General features: G+C 41.1%; 1 protein-coding gene and 1 pseudogene across 1 annotated transcript in view; one reads left to right on the top strand and one right to left on the bottom strand.

Moving 5' to 3' along the window:
* MGST2 (microsomal glutathione S-transferase 2) overlaps positions 1-25278 on the top strand; it is a 31054-nt gene that overhangs the window by 2082 nt on the left and 3694 nt on the right. Inside the window, 2 exon segments of the mRNA XM_007445532.1 lie at positions 2308-2407; positions 24562-24632. Coding sequence (XP_007445594.1) covers positions 2308-2407; positions 24562-24632 — 171 coding nt within the window.
* LOC103071044 (uncharacterized protein C8orf59 homolog pseudogene) lies at positions 985-1284 on the bottom strand (annotated as a pseudogene).

The following is a 25278-nucleotide window of genomic DNA, read 5'->3' as shown; positions in this document are numbered from 1 at the left end:
CCAGCTGAGGCCGTGAGCCATTGGCCTCTCCAGCTTTATGCTGCCTTGAAAAGACTTAGCCCAGGGTTGGAAACGGTCAGTGCCTAATTCCACACTTATCTTCACTCTACTCTCCCAGACTTCAGTGATATGACTACAGTTTGAACGAGAAAGAGGCCAGTCCTTAGATGTTCAGCTGTAGCTTCTAAATCAGGACCAACACTTTATTTGCAGCAGAGGGGAATGAAGGGGAAGGAAAGTAGCCGGCTGTGAGAGGCTTACTCGACCAGGTTCAGTATTTACTGACTTCTTGTTGGAGGGGAGATAGTACCATGTTTCAGGAGGAAACACATGGCCCCTAATACTGTCACACGGTGAGACGGAAGCTGCAAACTTGGTGTGGAAAAGGAAATTATTTGTAAAACATTAGCAAGTAGGAAATGGATATCAAGGTACTAAAATAAGGGAGAGACCAGAACAGTGTTGGAGAAAAACTGTGAGAAACTGAAACTGGAAGAAATAGTCTGAAGGGAAACAATAGACCCCAGAAGTTAACTACGGGGTAAAACGAGGGAGGTAAGGACAGGAGGTGAGAACTATTTACAGAGGAGGAGGTGTGGGTCTGAAAGTGAAAGAGGGTCACAGAACTGATGATCAAAGGCAGGTGATCCCAGGCATTGGGGTTTCATAATCTAATGTATTTTCCATGCAGCAAATGAAGAAGAAAGTCATAATCATTTCATAATAGGGAAGGTGAGTCCTGCAGGGAGCCATCATCCCCAAGCTTTCTTGTGACCCGCCCCTTCCTGTCCTTCCTCGTCTCCAGGCAACTACTGATCTGCTTTATGTCACTGTAGATTCACTTGCATTTCTGAGAATTTTATACAAATAAACTTATACAGTAATACTTTTGGGGGGGTCTTGCCTCTTTCATTTAGCATAATTTTTTGTATAAAACGTTCAATTTATTGGTCTTTTGGGGGAATTTGATGTATCACCAGTGTATTACAACTGAGCCATTAATCTTGTAGCTTCATCAGCATTAACTGGTTCGTTTTCATTACACTGCTGAGGAATCAGCTGTTTCTGCAGAGGTTCAGGAGAAAGGCCTTTTGAGAAGTGTGCAAGTTCCTTTTGTGTATCTACGAAAGCTTTATTCACTCAGTTATCTTTTCTGTCATTCACAATATTTATCTTAAGATTAGTGGTAACTGGTTTTGCTTAATTTTTAACCTTAAATCTTTTTTGGCTGGCTATGTGGAATACATTCCTGGACTTCTGCCCTCTTAGTTTGTCCTTGGCCATTGTCAGACCTCCGATACCCCTCATGCAGCTGCTCAAGTTCCAGGTGACACCATCTGCACACACCTCATTCTGCATAATTATTCTGAGATTCATCCATGTTGTTTCATTTATTAATAGTTCATTCCTTTTTACTGTTGAATAGTATCCTGTTGTATGGACAAACCACAAATTATTTATCCACTCACTTGTTGATAGACATTTGTGTTAGTTGGCGTTCTCCAGAGAAACAGAACCAATAGGATACACACACACACACACACACACACACACTCTCACATATCTAATTTAAGAAATTGGCTCATATAATAGTTGGGGCTGGTGAGTCTGACATTTGCAGGGTGGGTTGCAAGACTGGAAATTCCAACAAGAATTGATGTTGCAGTCTTGGGTCCAAAGGGAGGCAAAAATCTCTTCCTCTTTGGGGGACCTCAGACTTTTTTCTTAAGGCCTTCAACTGATTGGGTGAGGCCCACCGACAATATGGAGGGTCATCTGCTTTACTCAAAGTCTACTGATGGAAATGTTAATCACCTCTAAAAAATACCTTCACAGCAACATCTAGACTCGTGTTTGACCAAACAACTGGGCACCATGGATAGCCTAGTTGACATATAATCTTAACCATCAGGGAGTTGTTCCTAATTTTTGGCTATTACAAATAAAGCTGTTGTAAACATTTGTGGACGGGTGTTTTTATGGACGTATGATTTAATTTCTCATGGGAAAATTCTAATTGTGGAATGACTGAATCATATGGTCAATGTATGTCTAACTAAAAAATTCCTTCCAAATGGTTTTCCAAAGTAGTTGTATCATTTTACATTCCCACCAGCAGTGTATGAGAATTCTAGTTGATTTTGTATCTTCACTTGTCTGTCTGTCTTTTCTAGTTGGTATGATCTGTCTTTTTAATTTTAGACATTTTAATAGGTATGTAGTGTATCTAACTGTGGTTTAAATTTGCATTTTACTAATGAATAATGATGTGCCACATGTTTAATGTTCATTCCTCTTTACTTGCAGGTTATTTCGCTTTGCAGGCAGGAAAGGCGAGATCAAAATACAAAGTCACACCCCCAGCAGTCTCTGGGTCACCAGAGTTTGAGAGAATATTTCATGCACAGTGAGTAATGCTTTTCCCTTCAGGGGTATGGATCTGCCACATACACACAATTCCTAATTAGGGGAAAGATATGCAGAGAAGATATGCCATTATAACAAACCACTCTTCGTGGCCAAGACCCTTTTCATGATCCTTGAGGTTTGAAGTAAGCAGTGCATGGAGTTTCTACCCACCTGTATTACAAATTCAGAGGATACATTTACAGAAAAGGCTGGGACCTTAGGGGGGATTGCTATATGTCTCTAAGTGTGGCAGTTTGGTCCAAGAGCCTGGAAGGGGCTCCCTGAGAGTTCAGTAGCCTCATGTTGGAATAGTTATGCTATCAATTTTCTATCTGAAATCTTTACTTCTTCCTCTCCACTTCAAAACAGAGGTAGGTCAGTGTTATCCTCTGCCAATAACCCATTTCCTAAAATCAGAAACCTATAATAATGAGAACGCTTTCTATTTCAGGTGTATTCATAGTTTTTTCTTTTTTTTAACATCTTGTGCTCCTTGCCTTTTCAGATCCACACAGAATGTTCCACTATAAACACCATGAATTTGCCTGATGCAAGATGCTAGGGCTCCCTTTACATTTAATCCCCCAAACCCGGTGCTTTTAAAAACATTGCACATATCACCATTTATACATTGCTTGGTTCTTTTGTTAATAGTTTGGGATTTTTCGTGTTTTTTCATGAGTGAGGTTGGACTGTAATTCTTCTTTTTTTGTATGGTCCTTGCTCCTTTTGATATCAAGATTATGTTAGCCTCACAGAATGAATTAGAGAATTATTTTCTCAGAGTTTTAATAAAATTGGAACAGTGTGTTCCTTCAGAGTTGTTAGAATTCGCCTATAAAATGATCTAGACCAGATGTTTTTCTTGTGAAAAAAAATTAAACTATGAGATTTGATTTCTTTAATGATTATGGAATTATTCAGTTTTTTTTATTATGTCTGAATTAGTTTGGGTCAGACATGGCCCTTGAACTGTGAACATTGGTCTCTTGTCCATCTGATTGCTCCAAGGAGGATGGCACACACTATTTCCCTAGGCTTGAAAGTGTGATGAATACCACTGGTAGTACAATAGATAATTTTAAGAGGTGCATAGACATGTTTAAACATTTTTTAAAATGTGGTAAGAATGTGTAACTTGAGCTCTACCCTGTTAACAAGATGTTGAGGGTATAATATATTACTGTTGACTAGAGGTACAATGTTGTACAACAGATCTCTAGAGCTTATTCATCTAACTTGGCTGAAACTTTATGCCCAAGGTATGATTTTATTTTATTTTTTTAATTAAAAAATTTTTTGTTTATTTATTTATTTTGGGTTGCATTTGGTCTTTGTTGCTGTGCGCAGGCTTTCTCTAGTTGTAGAGAGCAGGGGCTACCCTTCTTTGCAGTGTGCGGACTTCTCATTGCAGTGGCTCCTCTTGTTGTGGAGCACGAGCTCTAGGTGCGAAGGCTTCAGTAGTTGTGGCATGTGAGCTCAGTAGTTGTGGCCTGCGGGCTCTAGAGTGCAGGCTCAGTCGTTGTGGTGCATGGGTTTAGTTGCTCCGTGGCATGTGGGATCTTCCTGGGCCAGGTCTCAAACCCGTGTCCCCCTGCACTGGCAGGTGGATTCTTAACCACTGTGCCACCAGGGAAGTCCCCCAAGGTATGATTTTAAATAACATTGGACCACATGATGAGAAAGTCATTTCCACTGTCTTTGAATCTTTATGTTATATCAAGTGGAAAGTATTGATTTGGTGCTGGTATGTTCCACATCCCCAAATATTTATTTTTATCAGGGTAATACATGTATGTAGTCTGAAAATAAAGTGAGGTTACAAGCCTTATAACAACAAATAATTCTCCTTATCCCCAATCCATCCCCAGAGACAGCCATTGGCACTCCTTTTGACTCCTGCTTTTGGTATTTATTTCCATATTTCTAAATACTATGTGTTTACTGCTATTTATTGATTCACAAATTTTAGACATTATCAATTGACTTCCTTTTATGGCAGAAAAAATTTCATGCTCCTCTGTTTCCTCTTTTCCTCACTTCATCCTTCCAGAAAAGTTATATCACTTTGTTGAGTTAAATCAATGTTTATGTTGTTGTGATTAAGTAAATAATGTTCAAAGCTGAATCAAGTAGTATATACTATGGTTACATTTCCTTCTTGTGTCGTTTTTTGTTTTACATGGGGTTAATAATTGCCTCTTTGTTTGTTTGCTTAGTTTCATCTCCGAATCTTCAGCAGAACTGAAAATTTCCTCTCAATACATTTAAATACATTAAGTAAGCTAGTAACACCACTTGTTTTTTCCTTGGAGTCATTTGTGCTTTAGTCTTCCATATTTCTTCTCCAATCTGGAGGTTGCACTTTAGATCTGTTACGTAGCTGTCATCCCACAACTTCCTGTCATCATCCTAGGAATTTCCCTTATACCCTACTGATTTGGATCACCTGTTTCCTGGATTTCATATTATCCTGTGTATTGGTTTTTCTCTCTCGTTTTGGTGGAGCACATCCTCCAGACACTTCCTGAGAGAAGGGGAATGGTAGATCTTGACACTTCTAAATAGGCCTCTATTTCTCTGTTAAAAATCCTTACCCTCAGAATTTCGAAAACATTGTTTTCATTATTATCTAATTTCCACTGCTATTGTTGAGGTGTTCTGTGCTGTTCTGATGCTTTGTTTGGAAACTGTAGAAGCTTTAGGGTCTTTCCCTGATCCCTGGCCTGAGGTGTTACAGTGCTGTGCTTGCTCAGAGGCATTTTTCTTCACTATGCTGAACCCTAGAGGAAGTTTTTTCACAGCCTGAAAACTCATGCCCTTCTGTTCTAGAATATTTTAAAATATTGTTTACCCCTAAATTTTGTCTTCTTCTTTTCTCTGTTCTTTCATTCTTTTTAAAAATATTTATTTATTTATTTGGCTGCACCGGATCTTAGTTGCAGCACGTGGGATCTTCGTTATGGCCTGTAGGATCTTTTATTTATTTTATTTAATTTATTTATTTAAAAATATTTATTTATTTATTTGGTTGTGCTGGGTCTTAGTTGCGGCAGGCGGGCTACTTAGTTGCAGCTCACCAGCTCCTTAGTTGCGGCATTCAGGCTCCTTAGTCGTGGCATTCGAACTCTTAGTTGCAGCATGCATATGGGATCTAGTTCCCTGACCTGGGATCGAACCAGGGCCCGCTGCACTGGGAGTGGGAGTCTTAACAACTGGACCACCAGGGAAGTCCCTCATTCTTTTTTTTTTAAATAAATTTATTTATTTATTTATTTTTGGCTGCGTTGGATCTTCATTGCTGCGCACAGGCTTTCTCTAATTGCGGTGAGTGAGGGCTACTGTTCATTGCGGTGTGTGGGCTTCTCATTGCGGTGGCTTCTCTTGTTGCGGAGCACAGGCCCTAGATGTGCGGGCTTCAGTAGCTGCAGCATGCAAGCTCAGTAGTTGTGGCTCACAGGCTCTAGAGCGCAGGCTCAGTAGTTGTGGCACACGGGCTTTGTTGCTCTGTGGCATGTGGGATCTTCCCGGACCAGGGCTCAAACCCATTTCCCCTGCACTGGCAGGCAGATCCTTAACCACTGAGCCACCAGGGAAGCCCTGTCCCTCATTCTTAAAATATATATTAGTCGTAAGTTGACCTCCTGGACTGATCTTTAGTTTTCTTTCATCTTGAGTTTTTCATCTTCTTGGACTTTTGTTCTTTCAGGGAATTTCTTGAACTTCCAACTTTTTACTGATTTTTAAAAAAAATTCAAATATGAATTTAATTCCTAAGAATTCATTTTTATCCTTTGATTGTTCTTTAGTTCTTGTTGCTGCTGCTGTTATATCATTCCTTTCTTGTTTCATAGATGCAGTTTATTCTCTTCTATCTGAGGATTTTAATGATTTTTTAAAAAACAATCTTCCTTTATCATTTCTGTTTCTTCCAAGTTCCTTCTTATTTTTCTATTTTGGCCTTTGTCTTTAATTGTTATTTGTTATTCACCTGTTAAGTATTTTTTGAGCACCTCTGTGCATTAGGCACTGTTGGGAGATGGTAGTGAACAACTCCAACAAAGATCCTTGCCCTCTTAAAGTTTATCTTATAGCCAAGGAAGACAGAAAATACACAATAAGCAGATAATACCATAAGAAAATAAGATGTTGTGTAAGAGGGTGGTGTTAAGCTATACAAGAAAAACGACAGCATTATATAGGGACGTGGGGGAGGGTTGCTGGGGGGTGAGCCAGAGTGGGTTGCAGTTTAAACAGAGTGGTCAGTGTAGTCCCCACTGTGAAGGTGGCACTTGAACAAAGACTTGAAGCAGGTGAAGGAGTTAGCCGTGTGGCCATGTAGGGAAGACGCTCTTGAGATAGAGGAAGCAGCCAGTGCAAGGACTTTAAGTGGAAATGTGACTGGTGGGTTAGCAAAGAGGTTAGTGTAGCTGAGAGAGGAAACTGGCAGAGAGTGGTAGGAGGGAAAGTCAGAAAGGTAATGGATGACCAGACCAGGCAAGGCCTTGAAGGCCATTGTAAGGACTTTGGCTTTTTCCCTAAGTGAAATGGAAAGTCGTTACAGGGTTTTAAGCAGAGGAGTAACATGATCTTGTATTTTAAAAGGATCACTTTGTCTGTTTCGCAGAGAATAGACTGTCTGGGCGCATTGGTAGAAGCAGAAAATTCAGTTAGGAAGCTACTGCAAAAATTGGGGTGAGGGATGATGGCGACTTGAACCTGGAAGATAGCGGATGACATATGAGATATGGCAGATTCTGTGTATATTTTGAGGGTAGAGCCAATAGGATTTCAACAAATACGGAGTGTGAGAAGAGTCAGGAACAGCTCTCAGATTTTTGGCCTGAGCATCCTGAAGGATGGAATTGTGATTAACTGAGTCAGAGAGGGCTGCAGGAGGAGCAGTTTTGGGGGGGACGACTGGGAGATGGGACTTAACGCTACAGCTAAGGAGAGGCTTTAGACACTGTGCTCTACTAAGCTATTTGGATCGTTTGTTATTGCATCATAAACTGGCTAATACATTGTTGCTTACGCATCCAAGCAGAGATAGAGAGTAGACACTTGCATATACCAATCTGCATTTTAGCAGGGAGATCTGAACTGAACTGGAAATATAAATTCAGGAGTCATTGGCACATGAAGATGATTTAAAGCCAGGACACTGGATGACATCTTTAAGGGCGTGGGTATAGGTCAAAAAGAGGAGAGGACCAAGGACCGAACCTAGAGCCCTCCAGCCTGATGAGGCCAAGAAAACAAGGGTCCAGCAAAGAGATCTGAGCAAAAGAGACCCTAGAGGCTTTACTCAAATGTCAGGTCATTCTTGATTGGCTATCTGTGCAATTCAAGAAAGAGGCACTAGGGAGAGAACTGGGGGCTCTGTGTGCACAGACGGGGCTTACTGAGTAGGCAGCTTCACTGAAGGGTGATGGATCAGGAGGCAGCTTTCTTCTGGGGGGACCCCAGATGATGGCATCTGTAGGTCATCTTTATGGAACCGTTAACTTCCTCTAGGAAAAAAAACCCTTAACTCCCCTGTGAGGGAGGAGGGAGTGAAGGGTGAGGGAGGAGGGTGGGTGTGTTAGGCCTGCCTTCTAGTAGTCTGACAGTGTGGTGTGTGAAGAAAGGAAGCTTCTTCCACGGTGCAGTGTGTGAATTCGCCCTGTGGTCAGTGCAGAATTTTACCCTCACGCTCCATTGTTCTTGGAGCCCCCAGAGATTCTCTGGTTCAGTTTCTCCAGACAATAATCCTCCCATCTCCTCTGATGGAGGAGTAGGGTGGGGCTCAGAGGTGGAGCAGAGCCAAAGGCCTCCTTCTACAGTCTTTCAACGAGTTCTTCTGTCTCAGCCTTTGGCCTCCAAGGGACCTGGGCCCCAGTTGCTGAGCCTCTTGGGTTCTGGGATAAGGATTGTCTCAGTCTTTTTTTTTTTATTTGCCGTGCTGCGTGGCTTGTGGGATCTTAGTTCCCTCACAAGGGACTGAACCCAGGCCCTCACCGGTGACAGTGCGGAGTGCTAACCACTGCGCTGCCAGGGAGTTCCTTGTCTCAGTCTTCACTGGTTCTTCCTCCTACAGGCACGTAGCTTCAGCTTTCCACACTCTGCCGACTCAGCTATCGTTCCCCTTGTGCTGGTTTTCCTTCAGAAATTTGCTACCATCTCTCTTCCACTGCTGTGTCTGCTCCCGTTCTCTCTGTTCTTGAAGACTTTCTATTTTTTATTCCTTTACTGGCATTTTAGTGAGGTTTCAGGAGGGAGAAGAAACAAACACGGGTTCAGTCTGCCATGTTTAGCAGGAAGTCCTTGGGATGTGTCCTCGACACCATCTGGACACCCATTTCCCCCCATTCAGCAGAGGAAGGGTCTCATGCTCAGAGTCTCCAGCAATCAATGGCATCTAATAAGAATCTGACAACTTTCTGTTTTCATGGCATTTATTTTTATACTTATCTTTTATTTAGAAAGTTATACTCTTCCATCACTACCGCAAGTGGGAACAATTTCATTTTTCCGAATTTGTTTGAGTGAAAAAGAAGTTGATTCATAGAAAAATAATAAGAGGTATATGGAGAAGCTAAATTTTTGACAGTAATATATTAATGTTTGGAGTTTGGGAGACACCATACTATTCATACAAATGATCACAGGAGGAAATTCTGCATCTTCTCACTTTGTCTCTCATGTTCTGAGGCTTTGTTGGGGAGTGTTGGATTTCCAGCCGGCTAGATTCTTGGGTCACTTCTGGTTCTATGTTCGTTCACATAGTTTTCACAGATTTGATTTTCTTTCGAGTTACTGCTCTCTCCTTCCTTTTCTGCATCTGGACTCCTCTTGTCCTAGGAATAAAGCTGGACACCATTTCCAGATATTTCTCTTAAGTTGCTGTTTATAAGTATCCAAATCCAATTTCCTTGTTAAATGTGTTTTGTTTGATTCATCATGGCAGAACAGAGAGGGGTTAAAAAATAATAGCCAATATTAGGGTGGGGTGGGGGATTTGGAGCCATAAAATACCTTTAAGGCCACAGTATAGTTGTCCTGGGTTCTCTCAGAAGGGTGGATGGGAATGGTCCTACTCCCTTCTCTGAATTTCTTCTTGGATATTCCAGGGCACTAGCCCAGTTCTTGCCTTAGGTTCGAAGGTTTACGATGAACTTGGCCAGATCAGAGAAGATTCATGGCTGGTGAAGCCATTTCGACTTTATCTGAGGTAGTTAGGGCAGGAGCCCCTGGAATAACCAGTTTATTCCAAAGCCTACTCGGCTACCTATTCTCTTTTTCAGGGAAGGCTCCCTTGAGCTCTGCAAATCCCCAAGAGGGAATGCACTTTCTTTTCTGGCTCTTCTGGACCAAAGCATTGAGTCCCTTCAGCCTCCCTTGAAGGTCTTATGGCCTCATGAGTAACAGAAACGCTGCCTCTTCCCCTACTCTTTCTCCTGCTGCTTTGCCCTAAGCGTAGCCAAGAAGCCCGCTGTTATGACTAATTCTTTCTTTGAGCGGAATTTGACATCTCATAGCAACCATTTCACGGTCCCTCTGACCACCCCTGCAGTACCTGTTTCCTGTCTGAGGGTCGCCTCAAGTTGGATACTTACTTGTCAAGCTTACCCGAGTTACTAGCCCAGGGCCCCTTCTCTAGAGGCCCCATTCACTTCCTCTTCCCTTCCTCCAGGGAGGGCATTAGAGGTGACTCTTTCTAGAGTTTTGCAGTCTTTTGCCAGAATACACTCTTTGAAATTATGAAAATAGCAGCTATAATTTCACAGAGGGCCATTTCTTCATGGTATTGCTAAGCTTAGAAAATTCTATCTAGTCTAATTTGAGCACCTTGATCCCTTTAGATTAAAGGCTTTTATAAATTTAAAAAGTAGATCCAAGTAATAAATTGATCTTGTTGTAATTTAAATATATTTCCTCTGATTCTGTCCTCACTGGAAGAAAAGAATAGCTGCTGATGACCTCACTCTTTTCATACACTTGAGGACCATTATTAAATGTCTTTCATCTTCTGTATTTTGAGGCTAGGTAGCAGAAATTCAGCTTTTTTTTTTCAATCATTAAAAAATTTGGTTGTTCTCTTTAGACTAAAATTTTTCATATTATTTCTAAACCTGGAGCCTAGAAATGTACATAGTATCCCAACAATGGTTCCATCAGTTCTGGGTGAGGTAGAATTGCCTCTTACTTCTTTCTTGTATGTACTCTATTTGCTTAATGCTGAATTATTAAGTTCCTGTTCCAGAATTAACCTGCCACAAGGCACAAGTAAACCCAATCATCATGAATCTGAGAACTCTTTAGGAATGTTAGCCTTTTCTTACTCTACTAGAGTTTTTTTTTTTCTTCTTCCCCATCAGTTCTGGGTGAGGTAGAATTGCCTCTTACTTCTTTCTTGTATGTACTCTATTTGCTTAATGCTGAATTATTAAGTTCCTGTTCCAGAATTAACCTGCCACAAGGCACAAGTAAACCCAATCATCATGAATCTGAGAACTCTTTAGGAATGTTAGCCTTTTCTTACTCTACTAGAGTTCTTCTTTTTCTTCTTCCTTTTTTTTTTTTTTTTGCCATTTACTAACTCCTTATAGTCACTTTGAATCCTGAAATTAAAACTGTTGACCATAATACATGCCTAAAACCTATGGAGAAAAGGAAAGTTCACAAATAGAGTAATTTTTCAAATATTCTGCAACACCAGGATTATAGTAATGTGAGTCACCTACTTTTGTAGTAAGTACAGAAATGATAAATAATAGACAATAAACACATCTCCATTCTTATTACAAGTGTACTGATCTTAGACATTAGCTGAAAACCCAAGATGTACTTTTTCACTGAGTTATAAAGGGCTTGGGTTCTCCAAGACGAGAGAGTGACTAAACGATGAGTCTTCAAACTCCACCCTCCTCTAAAACCCACCTTGTATTAGTCAGCTGGGAACACTGTAACAAAATGCCATGGACTGGGTGGCTTCAATGACAGACATTTACTTTTCACAGTTTTGGAGGCTGCAAGTCTAAGATCAAGGTTCTGGCTGATTCTATTTCTGGTGAGAGCTTTCTTCTCTTGGCTTAATGTGTCCTCACATGGCCTTTCCTTGGTGGAGGGGCGGGAGAGGGAGAGAGAGAGAGAGGGAGAGGAGAGAGAGACGGAGGGGGAGAGAGAGTCAGAGTCATTCAGTCTGGCAGGTGTCAGAGAGCTCTCGTGTTTCTTCTTATAAGGGCACCAATCCTATTGGATCAGGGCTCCACATTTCTGATCTCATGTAACTTTAATTACTTCCTTACTCCACATACAGCCTCACTGAGGGGTTAGGGCTTGAGCATGTAAGTTTTGGAGAGACAAACATTTAGTCCACACCACCACCAAACAGCTTCTGTCACACCAGCTGGGTGATTCTCAGGTAGTCAGGGGATGAGAGGCAGCTAGAATTTGGATGAGCCGCCAGCCTCACTCCCTCATCTCCCCATCCTGTTCCTTATCAGCAGTACCACTGAAGTGCTAGTTAGATGTCATGCCCTCCTGCCATTAGCAGCAGCCTCCGTCCCTTGTCCCAGAGGGTTACTTGACAAGGAACAATTTAGATAGTTACAGATCTATATAAAAGGTTTAGCTCCAGCAACCTCTCATCCCCAAGCCTTTTCTGAGCATATTAACCTGTTGCTCTGACCCCCCAGCCAGTGTAATAATCCAAAACACTTCTTAGGGTCAAAAGCCAGCAGACCAAGGCTGGGTCATCTGTTAATAGTGCAAGTAGCTCATGGAGGTGTGCAACCTACTGGTGGTGTTTCAGAACAAGTCACCAAAACAAAAGAAGAAAGAAAAAGGAGCAGCAAAAATCTTGAATGAGGGAAACCTCCTCTAAGTTGCTTTGTCTGCTTTTTATTTTTAAAAGATGTCATACTCTAAGCATGGCATTAGAAGTGTCCTCCGGCTGTCCAGGTTTTCCTCTGTGGGAAATGGTTCAGATTTTCTATGAACACGATTGTCATAAGCAAAGTTTCATGTTGAGTGCTTACTAGAAATCTATCAAATAGCAGAAATATTCAGAAGTGTTTTAAGGCCAAAGATTTCCCAAGTGATGTGTACACACTGAGGGGCACTCTAAGGACTCTGCTGTGGGAGTGAGGAAAACATTGGAGTCCTATTTATATTTACTCTTAAAATATCATCTTTTAATTTCTAGTTTGTTTTATAATGTACATGATACTCTTCCAGTTGAATGTATTAACTGTGCTAATGGATCAACCCCATATTCCCAGTGGTTTAATGTAATGGAAGTTTACCGTTTTTCTTGCTCACGTCAAGTCCTACATGGGTGCTCCTGGTTGGGTGGCCTTTCACATGGTCATTTAGGGACCAAGGCTTCTTCCACCTAAGGGTTTTGTCCCCATCTGGGTCCTCAGCATTCTCTCCATGCAACCAGTGCGTGGGGTGAAGGGAGCTTGGCACACCAGCTGCTTAGCCATCTGGCTCAGAAGTGACGTATTTCATTTCACTTACTTTCCATTGGCAAGAATTAGCCCCACTAAGATCCCAGGAGGCTGGGAAGTGCATCCCTGACTGGGCAGCTACTGCACACCACCAACTTCACACCATCCCTGTTGTCAGCCAGCCGCCTCTGCTATAGTAGGGCATGTGGATTTTTTTATTGGGGTTATGCAATTTAAAAAAGTCAGAGACTTAGGGTTTTAGGAACTGCCAGAACGCAATATGATTCTTTCTTTTCCAGTATGGGGTGAGCTTTATAGTACATATACTTAATGACGGAGACAGGGCCCAAGCAGTACTTAGTTTAGGACTACCTTCACTGTTCCCAGCCTTTGGGTCCAGACAGGGATCTGCAGTGGTCACCTGTCCTGAGCCCCCAGGCCCAGGCTCCCTTGGAGTTGGGGATGGACGATGGGGGCTTTCAGTGGCTTTAAGTATTCAATCTCCATGGGCTTCACTGGTCCATCTTCTAGGGTGACCAACGCTTTCCAGTTTGCCTGGGACTTTCCCAGTTTTAGCACTCCGATTTCTGCGTCCTAGGAAATCCCTCCGTTCCAGGCAAACCCCGGATTGTCCTGGTTTAAAAAAATCAAAGTCCCACGTTCTGAAAACCTATTCAGTCCAGGGCAAACCAGGATGGCTGGTCACCCCACTGTTCTTCCAGTAAAGATTCTTTCTGTTATTACCCCTGGGTGGAACTTGAGGCCCATGGTGACATCTGCCTATAACAAAAGAGAAGCTTCTCCCTTATCTTTTTACGGGAAGCTTAAATATCAAAGAGCACAGGTTTATAGTGCAAAGAGGGCTCTCACCAGGGAATGAGTAGACAGACTCATTTTCCCTCAGCGTGGACATGCAGGAAATGGGGCGGTCCAGCAATGGTCAGAACCAACATTACCCTCTGTTCCCACACAAAGGGAAACTGACACAGCTGCTGCCAGCTGATTTCTGTCCCATTTCTGTCCTGTAGATTTTTCCTGAGGATCTCCTATAATATAATCTGCCTTCATGTCCAAAAAGAGATCATCAATTATTTTCACTTTGGTTTTCCTGGTGAAGTGACTGTAATTAGCCACTGATAGGATTGTGCAGGACACATTTTCAGTGTTTGGTCCCCTTGAGTTAAACAATGTCTGTGGACAGCTCACTGGGAACAAGCTGTTCTGGAGCACATCGGGGCGTGGACCACTTAACGGTGCTGTGGGATCTGCAGGAACCCGAAAGTGCTGGTGGTGGAAGGACATGGTCACGTGGTGGAGGAGGTGCAGGAGGTTAGACTGAGCATCCAGAATGGGATTCCAGTTATTTTAAGGCCAAGCAATACCTGGTGTCTTCAGCAGGCAGCAGCAGGGAAGACCGTTAGCAATAGCAGGGCCCCAGGCTGGCTGTCAGAGAATTATTTTCAATCTCTGAAAGGTGATAGTGGGACACATCTTCAGGGCTTAAGGCGGGTCGGTAAACAAGGGACCAGGAGAAAAGCACAATGAGTGCAGCTGGGACATGAGGTCAGGGTGAGACCAACAGTGACTAACGGCTTATAGGGGACAAAGAGTCTCATTTCTTAGGACAGGAGGGTGCAGAGATACGGTACTAAACTGCCCACATCCACCAGGCTGTGCCCTCTGGGAGCACAAATGCAGTTATACTCACATCCCTGCCTGAGTCTCCGTGACTTCTAACTGCTCCCCTGGGACCTCGGCACCCCTTTCCCCCATCTTCTCAGTTACTTCCTGGAGCCCCTGGGAACGTGGGCAGGGACAGCTCTGCTGCCTAGCAATTGAAGGGAGGGGCCATGCCACTGCCCTGCTCCAGTCCTCCGGTCCTGTGAGTTCGGGATCCCTCCCCAGGTCCTGGAGTCTTCCATGACTGCTCTCCGGCTGCTCTTTGGTCTGTGGCAGAGGGAGGTGAGGGCTGTGGCTCTCTGCAGCTGTTTGGCACTTCTGTCTGAGGCATAGCACTGCAGGCATCTGGAGTTTCACCAGTCCTTTCATGAAGACCGTCCTTCAGCTTTCAGCCTGGTCTCCACTCAGGTGTGAAACTGATACCCTGGCTTAGGCAGGGGTGGGAAAGACCGCAGAGCATCCCTCCGTTCTCCTCATTTCCTCTTTCCTCACTCTTTCTTGCCCAGAGGCCTTCTTCCTCTTGCAAATAAGAGACACAAAAGCGCACCTGCATCTCATTGTGTGTGGACGGATGCCCACAGGGGCCACAGACCCAAGGTTCTGCCTCTGCAGCTCAGTTTGGGCTTGGCTGGGATGCTTTTATATAATATCTTCTGCCCCACATGCCTAGCCAAGGCTGCTAGTACAGTGGGGAGAAAAAACCTTCTAAATAGTTAGTCTTTATGAAGAATAATATGGACTGGCTTTGAGGGTGATTTTTAAAAATTTTTTTCTTTCTTTCTTTTGGCTGTGTTGGGTCTTTGTTGCTGCGTGTGGGCTTTCTCTAGTTACAGCGGGAGGGGGCTGCTCTTCGTTGAGGTGCGGTGGCTTCTCTTGTTGTGGAGCACAGGCTCTAGGCACATGGGCTTCAGCAGTTGCAGCATGCGGGCTCAGTTGTTGCGGCATGGGCTCTAGGGCGTGCAGGCTTTGGTAGTTTTGGCACGCGGGCTCAGTAGTTGTGGCTCGCGGGCTCTGGAGCGCAGGCTCAGTATAGTTGTGGCGTATGGGCTTAGTTGCTCTCTGGCATGTGGGATCCTCCTGGACCAGGGACTGTGTCACCTGCATTGGCAGGCGGATTCCCAACCACTGCGCCACCAGGGAAGTCCGAGGGTGATTTTTTATTTTTATTTTTGTCTAGGGTGATTTTTAAAAAAAAATCTCATCATGGCTAATTTTGTGTCATGTTGTGGAAGAACTTACCCCTTAAATTTTGGGATAATTTAAGGTGCTTTACAAGACTAGATAGAAGATGGGACAATTGTGTTTTGTTTCCAAAAAGGATAAAACTCATAGAAGAAGACAAAGGGGATAATATCCTTGACACTGGGTGTGGAAAATAGAGCAACCTTCTGCTCCTGTTCTCTTTTACTTCATGGAAAACAGGTCCATGGATTTAGCCGAGGAAAAGGAAATGTTTTTTAACATAGCTGTAATTATTCTGACTGTTCACATTTGTAAAGTATCTTTTCACTTAACCTACCACAGGAACTCACAAACTTTAAAAGACATTAGTAAAAAGGCAACCATCAGAAGCAAAATAATGCCAAGGATAGGAAATGGCAGAAAGACAAAGCTCAGTTATTTCCCTAAGAATGAGAAAGTTGTGGCTATGGTTTGTGAGGGTATCAGTGTCAGGCCCTGGACAAGATATTCCTTAGGTCATTCCAGTGGCCTTTCAGGCCTTAAAGGCAACAGTAAAAAAAAATGAAGAGGAAAGCATTTGGCATTTGTATTCCGCATTTCTGGTGTGCCAGGGGTCTGACGATCGCTCTTCTGGCTCTTAGAGAGCTGAGTGGGTGACGTTACCGTTGTCATTGCCGGCTCAGGGTTAGAAAGGTCCACTCGTGCTTCTGACTCTGCACCAGCTGTGGTCTATATATGAGCGCTGAGTTATGCAGTTAGTTATGAAGCTTTTTTACCCAGCTTTAAGAGATGGCTGAATGATTAGCAGGGAGTTTTTTCTAATGTAGTTGAGTCAGAAACTACTAAGGTTGAGTTAACCCATCCACAATTTCCTGTAGACTTATGGAGAATGAGGAAAGAATTATGCTTTGTAATTAGGCTTTCTTCTTCTTCTTTTGAGTTAGAGATTTTTTTTTTCAGATTTATTGAGGTATAATTGACAAATAACATTGTAAGATATTTAAAGTGTACAACATGATGATTTGATAAACGTATAATTTGTGAAAGGATTTCCCCCACTGAGTTAATTAATACATTCCTTACCTTACATATTTACCCTTTACATGTTTAGTCTTTAGTCTCTTAGCATATTTCAATTATACAATAAAGTGTTATGAACTATAGTCACCATGTTATATGTTAGATCCTCAGACCTCATTCCTTTAATAACTGAAAGTTTGTACCCTTTTATTAGGCTCTCCCTATTTTGCTCACCCTCAGGCCATGACACCTACCATTCTACTCTATTTCTGTGAGTTCACCTTTTTTTTTTTTTTTTTTTTTTAAAGATTCTACATGTAAGTGATACCACGCACTATTTGTCTTTCTTTATCTGGCTTATTTCACTTAGCATAAAGCCCTGCTGGTTCATCCAGTTTGTCGCAAATGGCAGGATTTCCTTCTTTTTAAATGTTGAATAATATTTCATTACATATAGGTATATTACATTTTCTGTATCCATTCATCCACAGTTGGATACTTAGGTTGTTTCCATATCTTGGCTACTGTGAATAACACTGTAATCAAGGTGAGAGTACAGATATCTCTTCAAGATGGTGATTTCATTTCCTTTGGATATATACACAGGAGTGGGATTGCTGGATCATATGGTAGTTCTAGTTTTAATTTTTTGAGGACCCTCCATACTGTTTTCCATAGTGGTCGCATCAGTTTACACTCCCATCAGTGGTGTATAAGGTTCCCTTTTCTCCAAGTTATTGCCAGCACTTGTTCCTTGTCTTTTCGATAATAGCCATTTTAACAAGTGTGAGGTGATACCTCACTGTGGTTTTGATTTGCATTCTGCTGATGGTTAGAGATGTTGAGCACCTTTTCAGGTACCTGTTGATCATTTATGTCTTTGGAAAAATGTCTTTTCAGGTTCTCTGCCCATTTTTTAATTGGGTTATTTGGTTTTCTCTGCTATTGAGTTGTATGTGTTCTTCGTGTATTTTGGGTAGTAATCCCCTATCAAATGTGTGGTTTGCAAATACTTTTTCCCATTCCATAGATTGCCTTTTCATTTTATTGGCAGTTTCCTTTGCTGTGAAGAAGCTTTTTAGTTTGATGTAGTCTCACTTGTTTTTTGTTTTTTTTTTGTTTTTTTTTTTGCAGTACACGGGCCTCTCACTGTCGTGGCCTCTCCCGTTGCGGAGCACAGGCTCCGGATGCGCAGGCTCAGCGGCCATGGCTCACGGGCCCAGCCGCTCTGCGGCATGTGGGATCTTCCCGGACCAGGGCACGAACCCGTGTCCCCTGCATCGGCAGGCGGACTCTCAACCACTGCGCCACCAGGGAAGCCCTATTTTTGTTTTTGTTGCCTTTGCTTTTAGTGCCAAATCCAAAAAATCATTGCCAAGGCCAATGTCAAGAATATTTTCCCCTATGTCTTCTTTTATGAGTTTTATGGTTTCAGGTTTTATGTTCAAGTCTTTAATCCATTTAGAGTTGATTTTTGTGTATGGTGTAAGACAGGGGTACAGTTTCATTCTTTTGCATTTGGCTGTCCAGTGTTCTCAACACCATTTACTGAAGAGACTATCCTTTCCCCATTGTATATTCTTGGCTCCTTTGTAAAAACTAATTGACCACATATGCATGGGTTTATTTCTGGCTCTCTCTTCTGTTCCATTAATCTATGTGCCTGTTTTTATGGCAATACTATACTGTTTCAATTACTACAGCTTTGTAATATAATTTGAAATCAGGAAGTGCAATGCCTCCAGCTTTGTTCTTCTGTCTCAAGATTCCTTTAGCTATTCATGTTCTTTTTTGGGTTCCATATGAAATTTAGGAGTTTTTTTCTATTTCTGTGAAAAATGCCACTGGAATTTTGATAGGAATTGCATTGAATCTGTAGATTGCTTTGAGTATTATGGACATTTTAACACTCTTAATGCTTCCAATTTATGAGCATGGAATACCTTTTCATTTGTTTGTGTCTTCTTCAATTTCTTTCATCAATGTTTTGTAGTTTTCAGTTTACAGGTCTTTACCTCCCTGATTAAATTTATTTCCAAATATTTTATTCATTTTGATGCAATCGTAAATGGGATTGTTTTCTTAATTTATCTTTCTGATAGTTCGTTGTTGGTGTATACATACACAAATGATTTTGTATGTCGATTTTTAAAAAAAGTTATTTATTTATTTATTCATTTTTGGCTGCATTGGGTCTTTGTTGTTGGGTCTTCGTTGCTGCGTGCAGGCTTTCGCTAGTTGTGGTGAGCAGGGACTTCTCTTTGTTGTGGTACGCAGGCTTCTCATTGTGGTGGCATCTCTTGTTTTGGAGCTCGGGCTCTAGGCACACAGGCTTCAGTAGTTGTGGCACATGGGCTCAGTAGTTGTGGCTCATGGGTTCTAGAGCACAGGTTCAGTAGTTGTGGCACACGGGCTTAGTTGCTCTGCAGCATGTGGGATCTTCCAGGACCAGGGCTCGAACCCATGTTCCCTGCATTGGCAGGTGGGTTCTTAACCAGGGAAGTTCTGTGTGTTGATTTTGTATCCTGCAACTTTACTGAACTTATTAGTTCTAACAGTTTTTTGGTGGAATCTTTAGGGGTTTTTATATATAATGTCATCTGCAGAGACAATTTTACTTTTTCCTTTCTGATTTGGTTGCTTTTATTTCTTTTTCTTGCTTAATTGCTAAGATTTCCAGTACTATGTTGAATAGGAGTGATGAGAGTAGGCACCCTTGTCTTGTTCCTGAGTTTAGAGGAAAAGTTTTCAGCTTTTTATTGTTGAGTATGATGTTAGCTGTGGGCTTATCATACATGGCCTTTATTATGTTGAAGTGTGTTCCTTTTATACGCAGTTTATTGAGAGTTTTTATCATAAAGGATGTTGAATTTTTGTTTTTTTGTTTTGTTTGTTTTTTTGTTTTTTGCAGTACGCAGACCTCTCCCGTTGCGGAGCACAGGCTCCAGACACGCAGGCTCAGCGGCCATGGCACACGGGCCCAGCCGCTCCGCGGCATGTGGGATCTTTCCAGACCGGGGCACGAACCCGTGTCCCCTGCATCGGCAGGCGGACTCTTAACCACTGCGCCACCAGGGAAGCCCACGGATGTTGAATTTTGTCAAATGCATTCTCTGCATCTATTGAGATGGTCATGTGATTTTTATCCTTCATTTTGTCAATGTGGTGTATCACATTGATTGATTTGTGTATGTTGAATCATCCTCGCATCCCTGGGATGAATTCCAGTCAGTCATGGTGTATGATCCTTTTAATATATTGTTGAATTCAGTTTGCTAAAATTTTGTTGAGAATTTTTGCATCTATGTTCATCAGGGATATTGACCTATAATTTTCTTTTCTTGTAATGTCCTTGTCTGGCTTTGGTATCACAGTAATGCTGGCCTCACAAAATGAATTTGAAAGTGTTCTCTCCTCTTGTAGTTTTTGGAAGGATTTGAGAAGGAATGGTATTAACTGTTGTTTCAGTATTTGGTAGAACTCACCAGTTGTGGTCCTGGTCTTTTCTTTGTCAGGATGGTTTTGATTACTGATTCAATCTCCTTACTAGTAATTGGTCAATTCAGATTTTCTATTTCTTCATGTTTCAGACTTTGTAGGTTGTATATTTCTAGGAATTTATCAATTTCTTTTAGGTTGTCTACTTTGTTGGTATATAATTGGTCATAATAGTTTCTTATGATCCTTAGTATTTCTGTGTGATCAATTGCAATGTCTCCTCTTTCATTTCTGATTTTATTTATTTGAGTCTTATTTTTTTTCTTCTTGGTCTAGCTAAAGTTTTGTAAATTTTGCTTACCTTTTCAAAATATCATTTTTTAGTTTCATTGATTTTTGTCTTTTTAGTCTCTATTTCATATTTTTTCTCTAACCTTTGCTTTTTCCTTTCTTCTACTAAGTTTGGGCTCAGTTTGTTCTTCTTTTTCTAGTTCCTTGAAATGTAAATTTAGATTGTTTATTTGAGATCTTTCTTTTTTTCTTAATGTAGGTATTTGTCACTATAAACCTCCCTCTAGAACTGCTTTTGCTGTGCTCCATAAGTTTTTGTATATTGTGTCTCCATTTTCATTTGTCTCAAGATATTTTTTGATTTCCCTTTTGATGTTTTTCTTTGACTTGTGTTCAAGAGCATGTTTTTAAATCTCCACATATATATGAATTTTCCATTTTTCTTCTTGTAATTAATTTCTTGTTTCATACAATTGTGGTCAGAGAAGATGCTTGATATGATTTCAATATTCTTGAGTTTATTTTTTGATCTATCCTATTCCATATGCACTTGAGAAGAAATATCTGTTTTGCTGTTGTTAAATGGAATGTTCTGAATATGTCTGTTAGGTCTACTGGTCTAATGTGTAGTTTAAGCCCAATGTTTCCTTATTGATTTTCCATCTGGATGGTCTATTCATTGTTGAAAGTGGGGTATTGAAGTCTCCTACTGTTATTGTATTGCTGTCTGTTTCTCCCTTCAGATCTGTTAATATTTGCTTTATATATTTAGGTGCTCTAATGTTGGGTGCATAAATATTTACACTTGTCATATCTTCTTGATGAATTGATCCCTTTGTCATTATGTAATGACCATCTCTATATCTTGTTAAAGTATTTGACTTAAAGTCTATTTTATCTGAATCTCTTTTAGGCAGCATATAGTTGGGTCTTATATTGTTTTATCCGCTTAGCCACTATGTGTTTTTTGATTGGAGACTTTAGTTCATTTACATTTAAAGTCATTATTGATAGGTGTGAACTTACTATTGACATCTTGTTAATTGTTTTCTGGCTGTTTTGTAATTCCTTTGTTCCTTTCTTGCTCTCTTCCTTTGTGATATGATGATTTTCTATAGTGCTATGCTTTGATTCCTTTTTCATTATCTTTTGTATATCTACTATAGACTTAATTTTTTTACTATAAACTTTTGCTTTGTGGTTACCAAGAAACTTACATAAAACATCTTATATTTATACAGTCCATCTTAAGCAGATAGCAACTTAACTTTGAATGCATTCAAAAGCTCTATATTTTTATAGTCCTTCCCCATTTTATGTTTTTGATGTCACAAATTGATATTTTTCAGTATTGTATAGCTATTAATAAATTATTATTGTTCTGTTTTTAATACTCTTGTCTTTTAACCTTTATACTAGAGTTGTAAGTGATTTACCCACCATTACTGCAATATGAGAGAATTCTGAATTAAATTATATATTTACCTTTACTGGTGAGTTTTATACTTTCATATATTTTCATATTAGTAATTAGCATTCTTTCATTTCAACTTGAGGACCTATATTTTTTACATATGTCAGTATTTTTATTAATTTTTAAATAAAAATTTCAAAGGTTACTTTCCATTTCCAGTTGTTACAAAATATTGGCTGTATGCCCCATGTCGTACAATACATCCTTGAGCCTGTCTTACACCCAGTAGTTTGTACTTCCCACTCCCCGACTCCTCTATTGCCCCCTCCCACACTGGTAATCACTAGTTTGTTCTCTATATCTCTGAGACTGCTTCTTTTTGTTATATTCACTAGTTTGTTGTAAATTTTTAGATTCCACATGTAAGTGATATCATACAGTATTTGTTTTTCTCTGAAGACCTCGCTTTAACATTTCTTATATCAAGTCTAGTGGTGATGAACTCCTTCAGATTTTGTTTCTAAAATTCTTTATCTCTTCAATTTTGAAGGACAACTTTGCAGGGTAGAGTATTCTTTGTTGGCAGTTTTTTCTTTCAGCACTTTGAGTATATCTTCCCACTCCCTTCTGGCTTGCAAAGTTTAAAATTGCTTCTTTGTTTGCTATGGTCCTGTGAGACTTGTGAGTGCAAGCCTCATTGGCTATCAGAGCTAGGTGATTTGGAGGCTGGTCCCTCAGAGAGAAGCTGCAAAAGCTGGGGTGCCAGATGTGTGTACAGACTCATTCCAGACAGATGCTGGCAATCTGGTTTTATCAGTGGAGCAAATTGAAGGAAGTAGGCAAGAGAAGTGCCCATGAGCTCCCCTGGGCTCCAGAGAGGATCTCAGCTAGCCCTTGGATATGTGCTAGACTAGAAGCTGGGTCTCCAGGCATCAGCTTGTAAAGTATGGAGTCAAACCCTTTCTAGAGAAAGACTGGAGACAGGAGTTTTTGCCTGCTCCCTCTGCACTGAGCCCTGGAGGCTTAGCTATACTGAGTGTTCATGTGCTCTGTTAAGAATTGCTTCTTTGTTTGCTATAGTCCTGTGGGTCTCATGGATGCAAGCCCCATTGGCTTGCAGAACTAGGTGTTTTGGGGACCCAGCCCTCAGGTGGAAGTCTTAAAAGTTGGGGTGCTAGATATGCAATCTAAACCCTTTGCTCCTCAGGGAGAAGCTGGGGATTGAGGATTTTCTCCTGAATGTATTGTGCTATGCCAGGGGTGGTGTTTATGATGAGAGTGTGTCTCAGCTTCTCCTACTTATTTCAGTGTGGCTACTATTTATTTATTTATTTTTTGGCCATGCCACATGGCTTGCAGGATCTCAATTCCCTGATCAGAGATTGAACCTGGGCCGCAACAGTGAAAGTCTGGAATCTTAACCACTAGGCCACCAGGGAGCTGCCAGTGTGGCTATTTTCTTATTGTGTAGGAGTCATTCAGCTGATTTCTGAATTTCTTTCCGAGGGAATTGCTCTGTGTGTATCTGTACATTCAGTGCATCTGTGGGAGGAGGGAAGTTTAATAAGAGCCTCCATGTCACCATCTTGGTCACAAAAGAAAAGAAAAGAAAACAAAACACTTTTTTTTTCATTAAGAAAGAAAAGAGAAAAAAAAGACAGGGAAAAAAAGAAGGAAGAATCATTCATGGTGACCTGGGTTAGAAGACTCAGCCTTCAAGAACCAGAATCAACTGTTTCTGGGTCAGTTGCCTCATAACCTTACATACTTAAGCTGTACGGCTTAAGGAAGGATGTAGGATCATTTCTAATCCTGTAGACTATGACTCTTCCACCAGGATCAACTCAAAACCTCATTATGAATTACATTAAAGTTTTTTTTTCTGGTTGTGATATTGTCAGGAAAGAGCTCAGCCAACCTAACCGAGATCACTTGGGGGTGTAGCACAGGAAGGAAGATGAATATAGTTCATCTTTTTTCCTTTTGCTAGGTGCAGATGAATTAATTATAGTTCCCAGAGAAGCATTCCCTTTCGCTTAAAATAGTGTCAAATTTTCCATCCAAGTCTTCTATGAATAGAAGCTATTTGACATGACATTAGGACAGAGCTTTGGAATCTGGAGATGACACAGACTACCCCTGTTTCTCTGCAAGGTATCCATCAGCTTGGGTTCTCAGTCTTTAGTTTTTCTTTTCCTCCATAAAATGGGAATGAAATACACTCATTCATTTATTTCAGGAGGCTTTAGGGGAATTATTTAAAAACCATTTTTAATGTGCTGAGTAACTCAAATGGAAGGCAATAGATGCAAGGGAATTCTGGGGAAGAAATCCATTTAATATGAATTGAGTTATTTTCTGGGTTATTTAGATAAGATACAGAATGATCTTTAGGCTCGAAATCAGGACCATCTCCAGGCCTGTCTTTTGGAAAAGAGCTACACTTCATTTCTATTGCTGGCACATTACATGTAGGAGAGTGATTCTTAGCCCTGTCTGAGGTTTAAAAAATGTTTGAGTCCCACCTTGAAAGACTGATTTTACCTGTAAGGACATTTATGCTCTTTGGGTTAGTTCTTATAATTATTTTTGTAAGAAGAGGGTGGACATTTACCTATAGATGAAAACTCACTGCTTTGGTGTATAGTTTTTTTCATAAAATAATCCACGTCTTTTATTTTCTTCCTGCAGACAAAACTGTGTGGAGTTTTACCCAATAGTTATGATTACATTGTGGATGGCTGGATGGTATTTCAACTAAGGTAAGTTTAATGACGACTATGGTCCTTACAACTATTAAACAGCAGATACACAACCAGACATCTACTGATCCTGGAAGCTGTTTTAAACAAAATAAGCACTGTCTGTTTGCATCCAAGAACACTGTGCTGCAGATAGGCTAACTTTGGCGTCATTGCAATTTAATTCAGTGATTTTTTAAAAACTTGGAACAAACTGTACGTGGGGGAATCCCAAATGAATATGACATGCGATTTTGTCTTCAAATCTGATATGCTAAATTCTAATTTATTTGCAGGAACAGAACACAGAATTAACAGTTCACCCTAATAATTATAGCTAATATTTATTGAATACTTACTTTGTGCTAGGTACAGTTTTTTTTTTCCTTGTGGTACGCGGGCCTCTCACTGGTGTGGCCTCTCCCGTTGCAGAGCACAGGCTCCGGACGCACAGGCTCAGCAGCCATGGCTCACGGGCCCAGCCGCTCTGAGGCATGTGGGATCCTCCCGGACCGGGGCACGAACCCGCATCCCCTGCATCGGCAGGCGGACTCTCAACCACTGCGCCACCAGGGAAGCCCCAGGTACAGTTTTTAAGTATCATGCATGTATTATCTCATATGTAGGATTTACCTTCCTCTGTGGCAGGGTCTGTAATTCATTCCTG

This window comes from Lipotes vexillifer, unplaced genomic scaffold (genome assembly GCF_000442215.2).
Source record: "Lipotes vexillifer unplaced genomic scaffold, Lipotes_vexillifer_v1.1 scaffold219, whole genome shotgun sequence".
NCBI lineage: Eukaryota > Metazoa > Chordata > Mammalia > Artiodactyla > Lipotidae > Lipotes > Lipotes vexillifer.
Note: the sequence above shows the minus strand (reverse complement) of the source record. Positions and strands in the feature narration are given on the sequence as shown.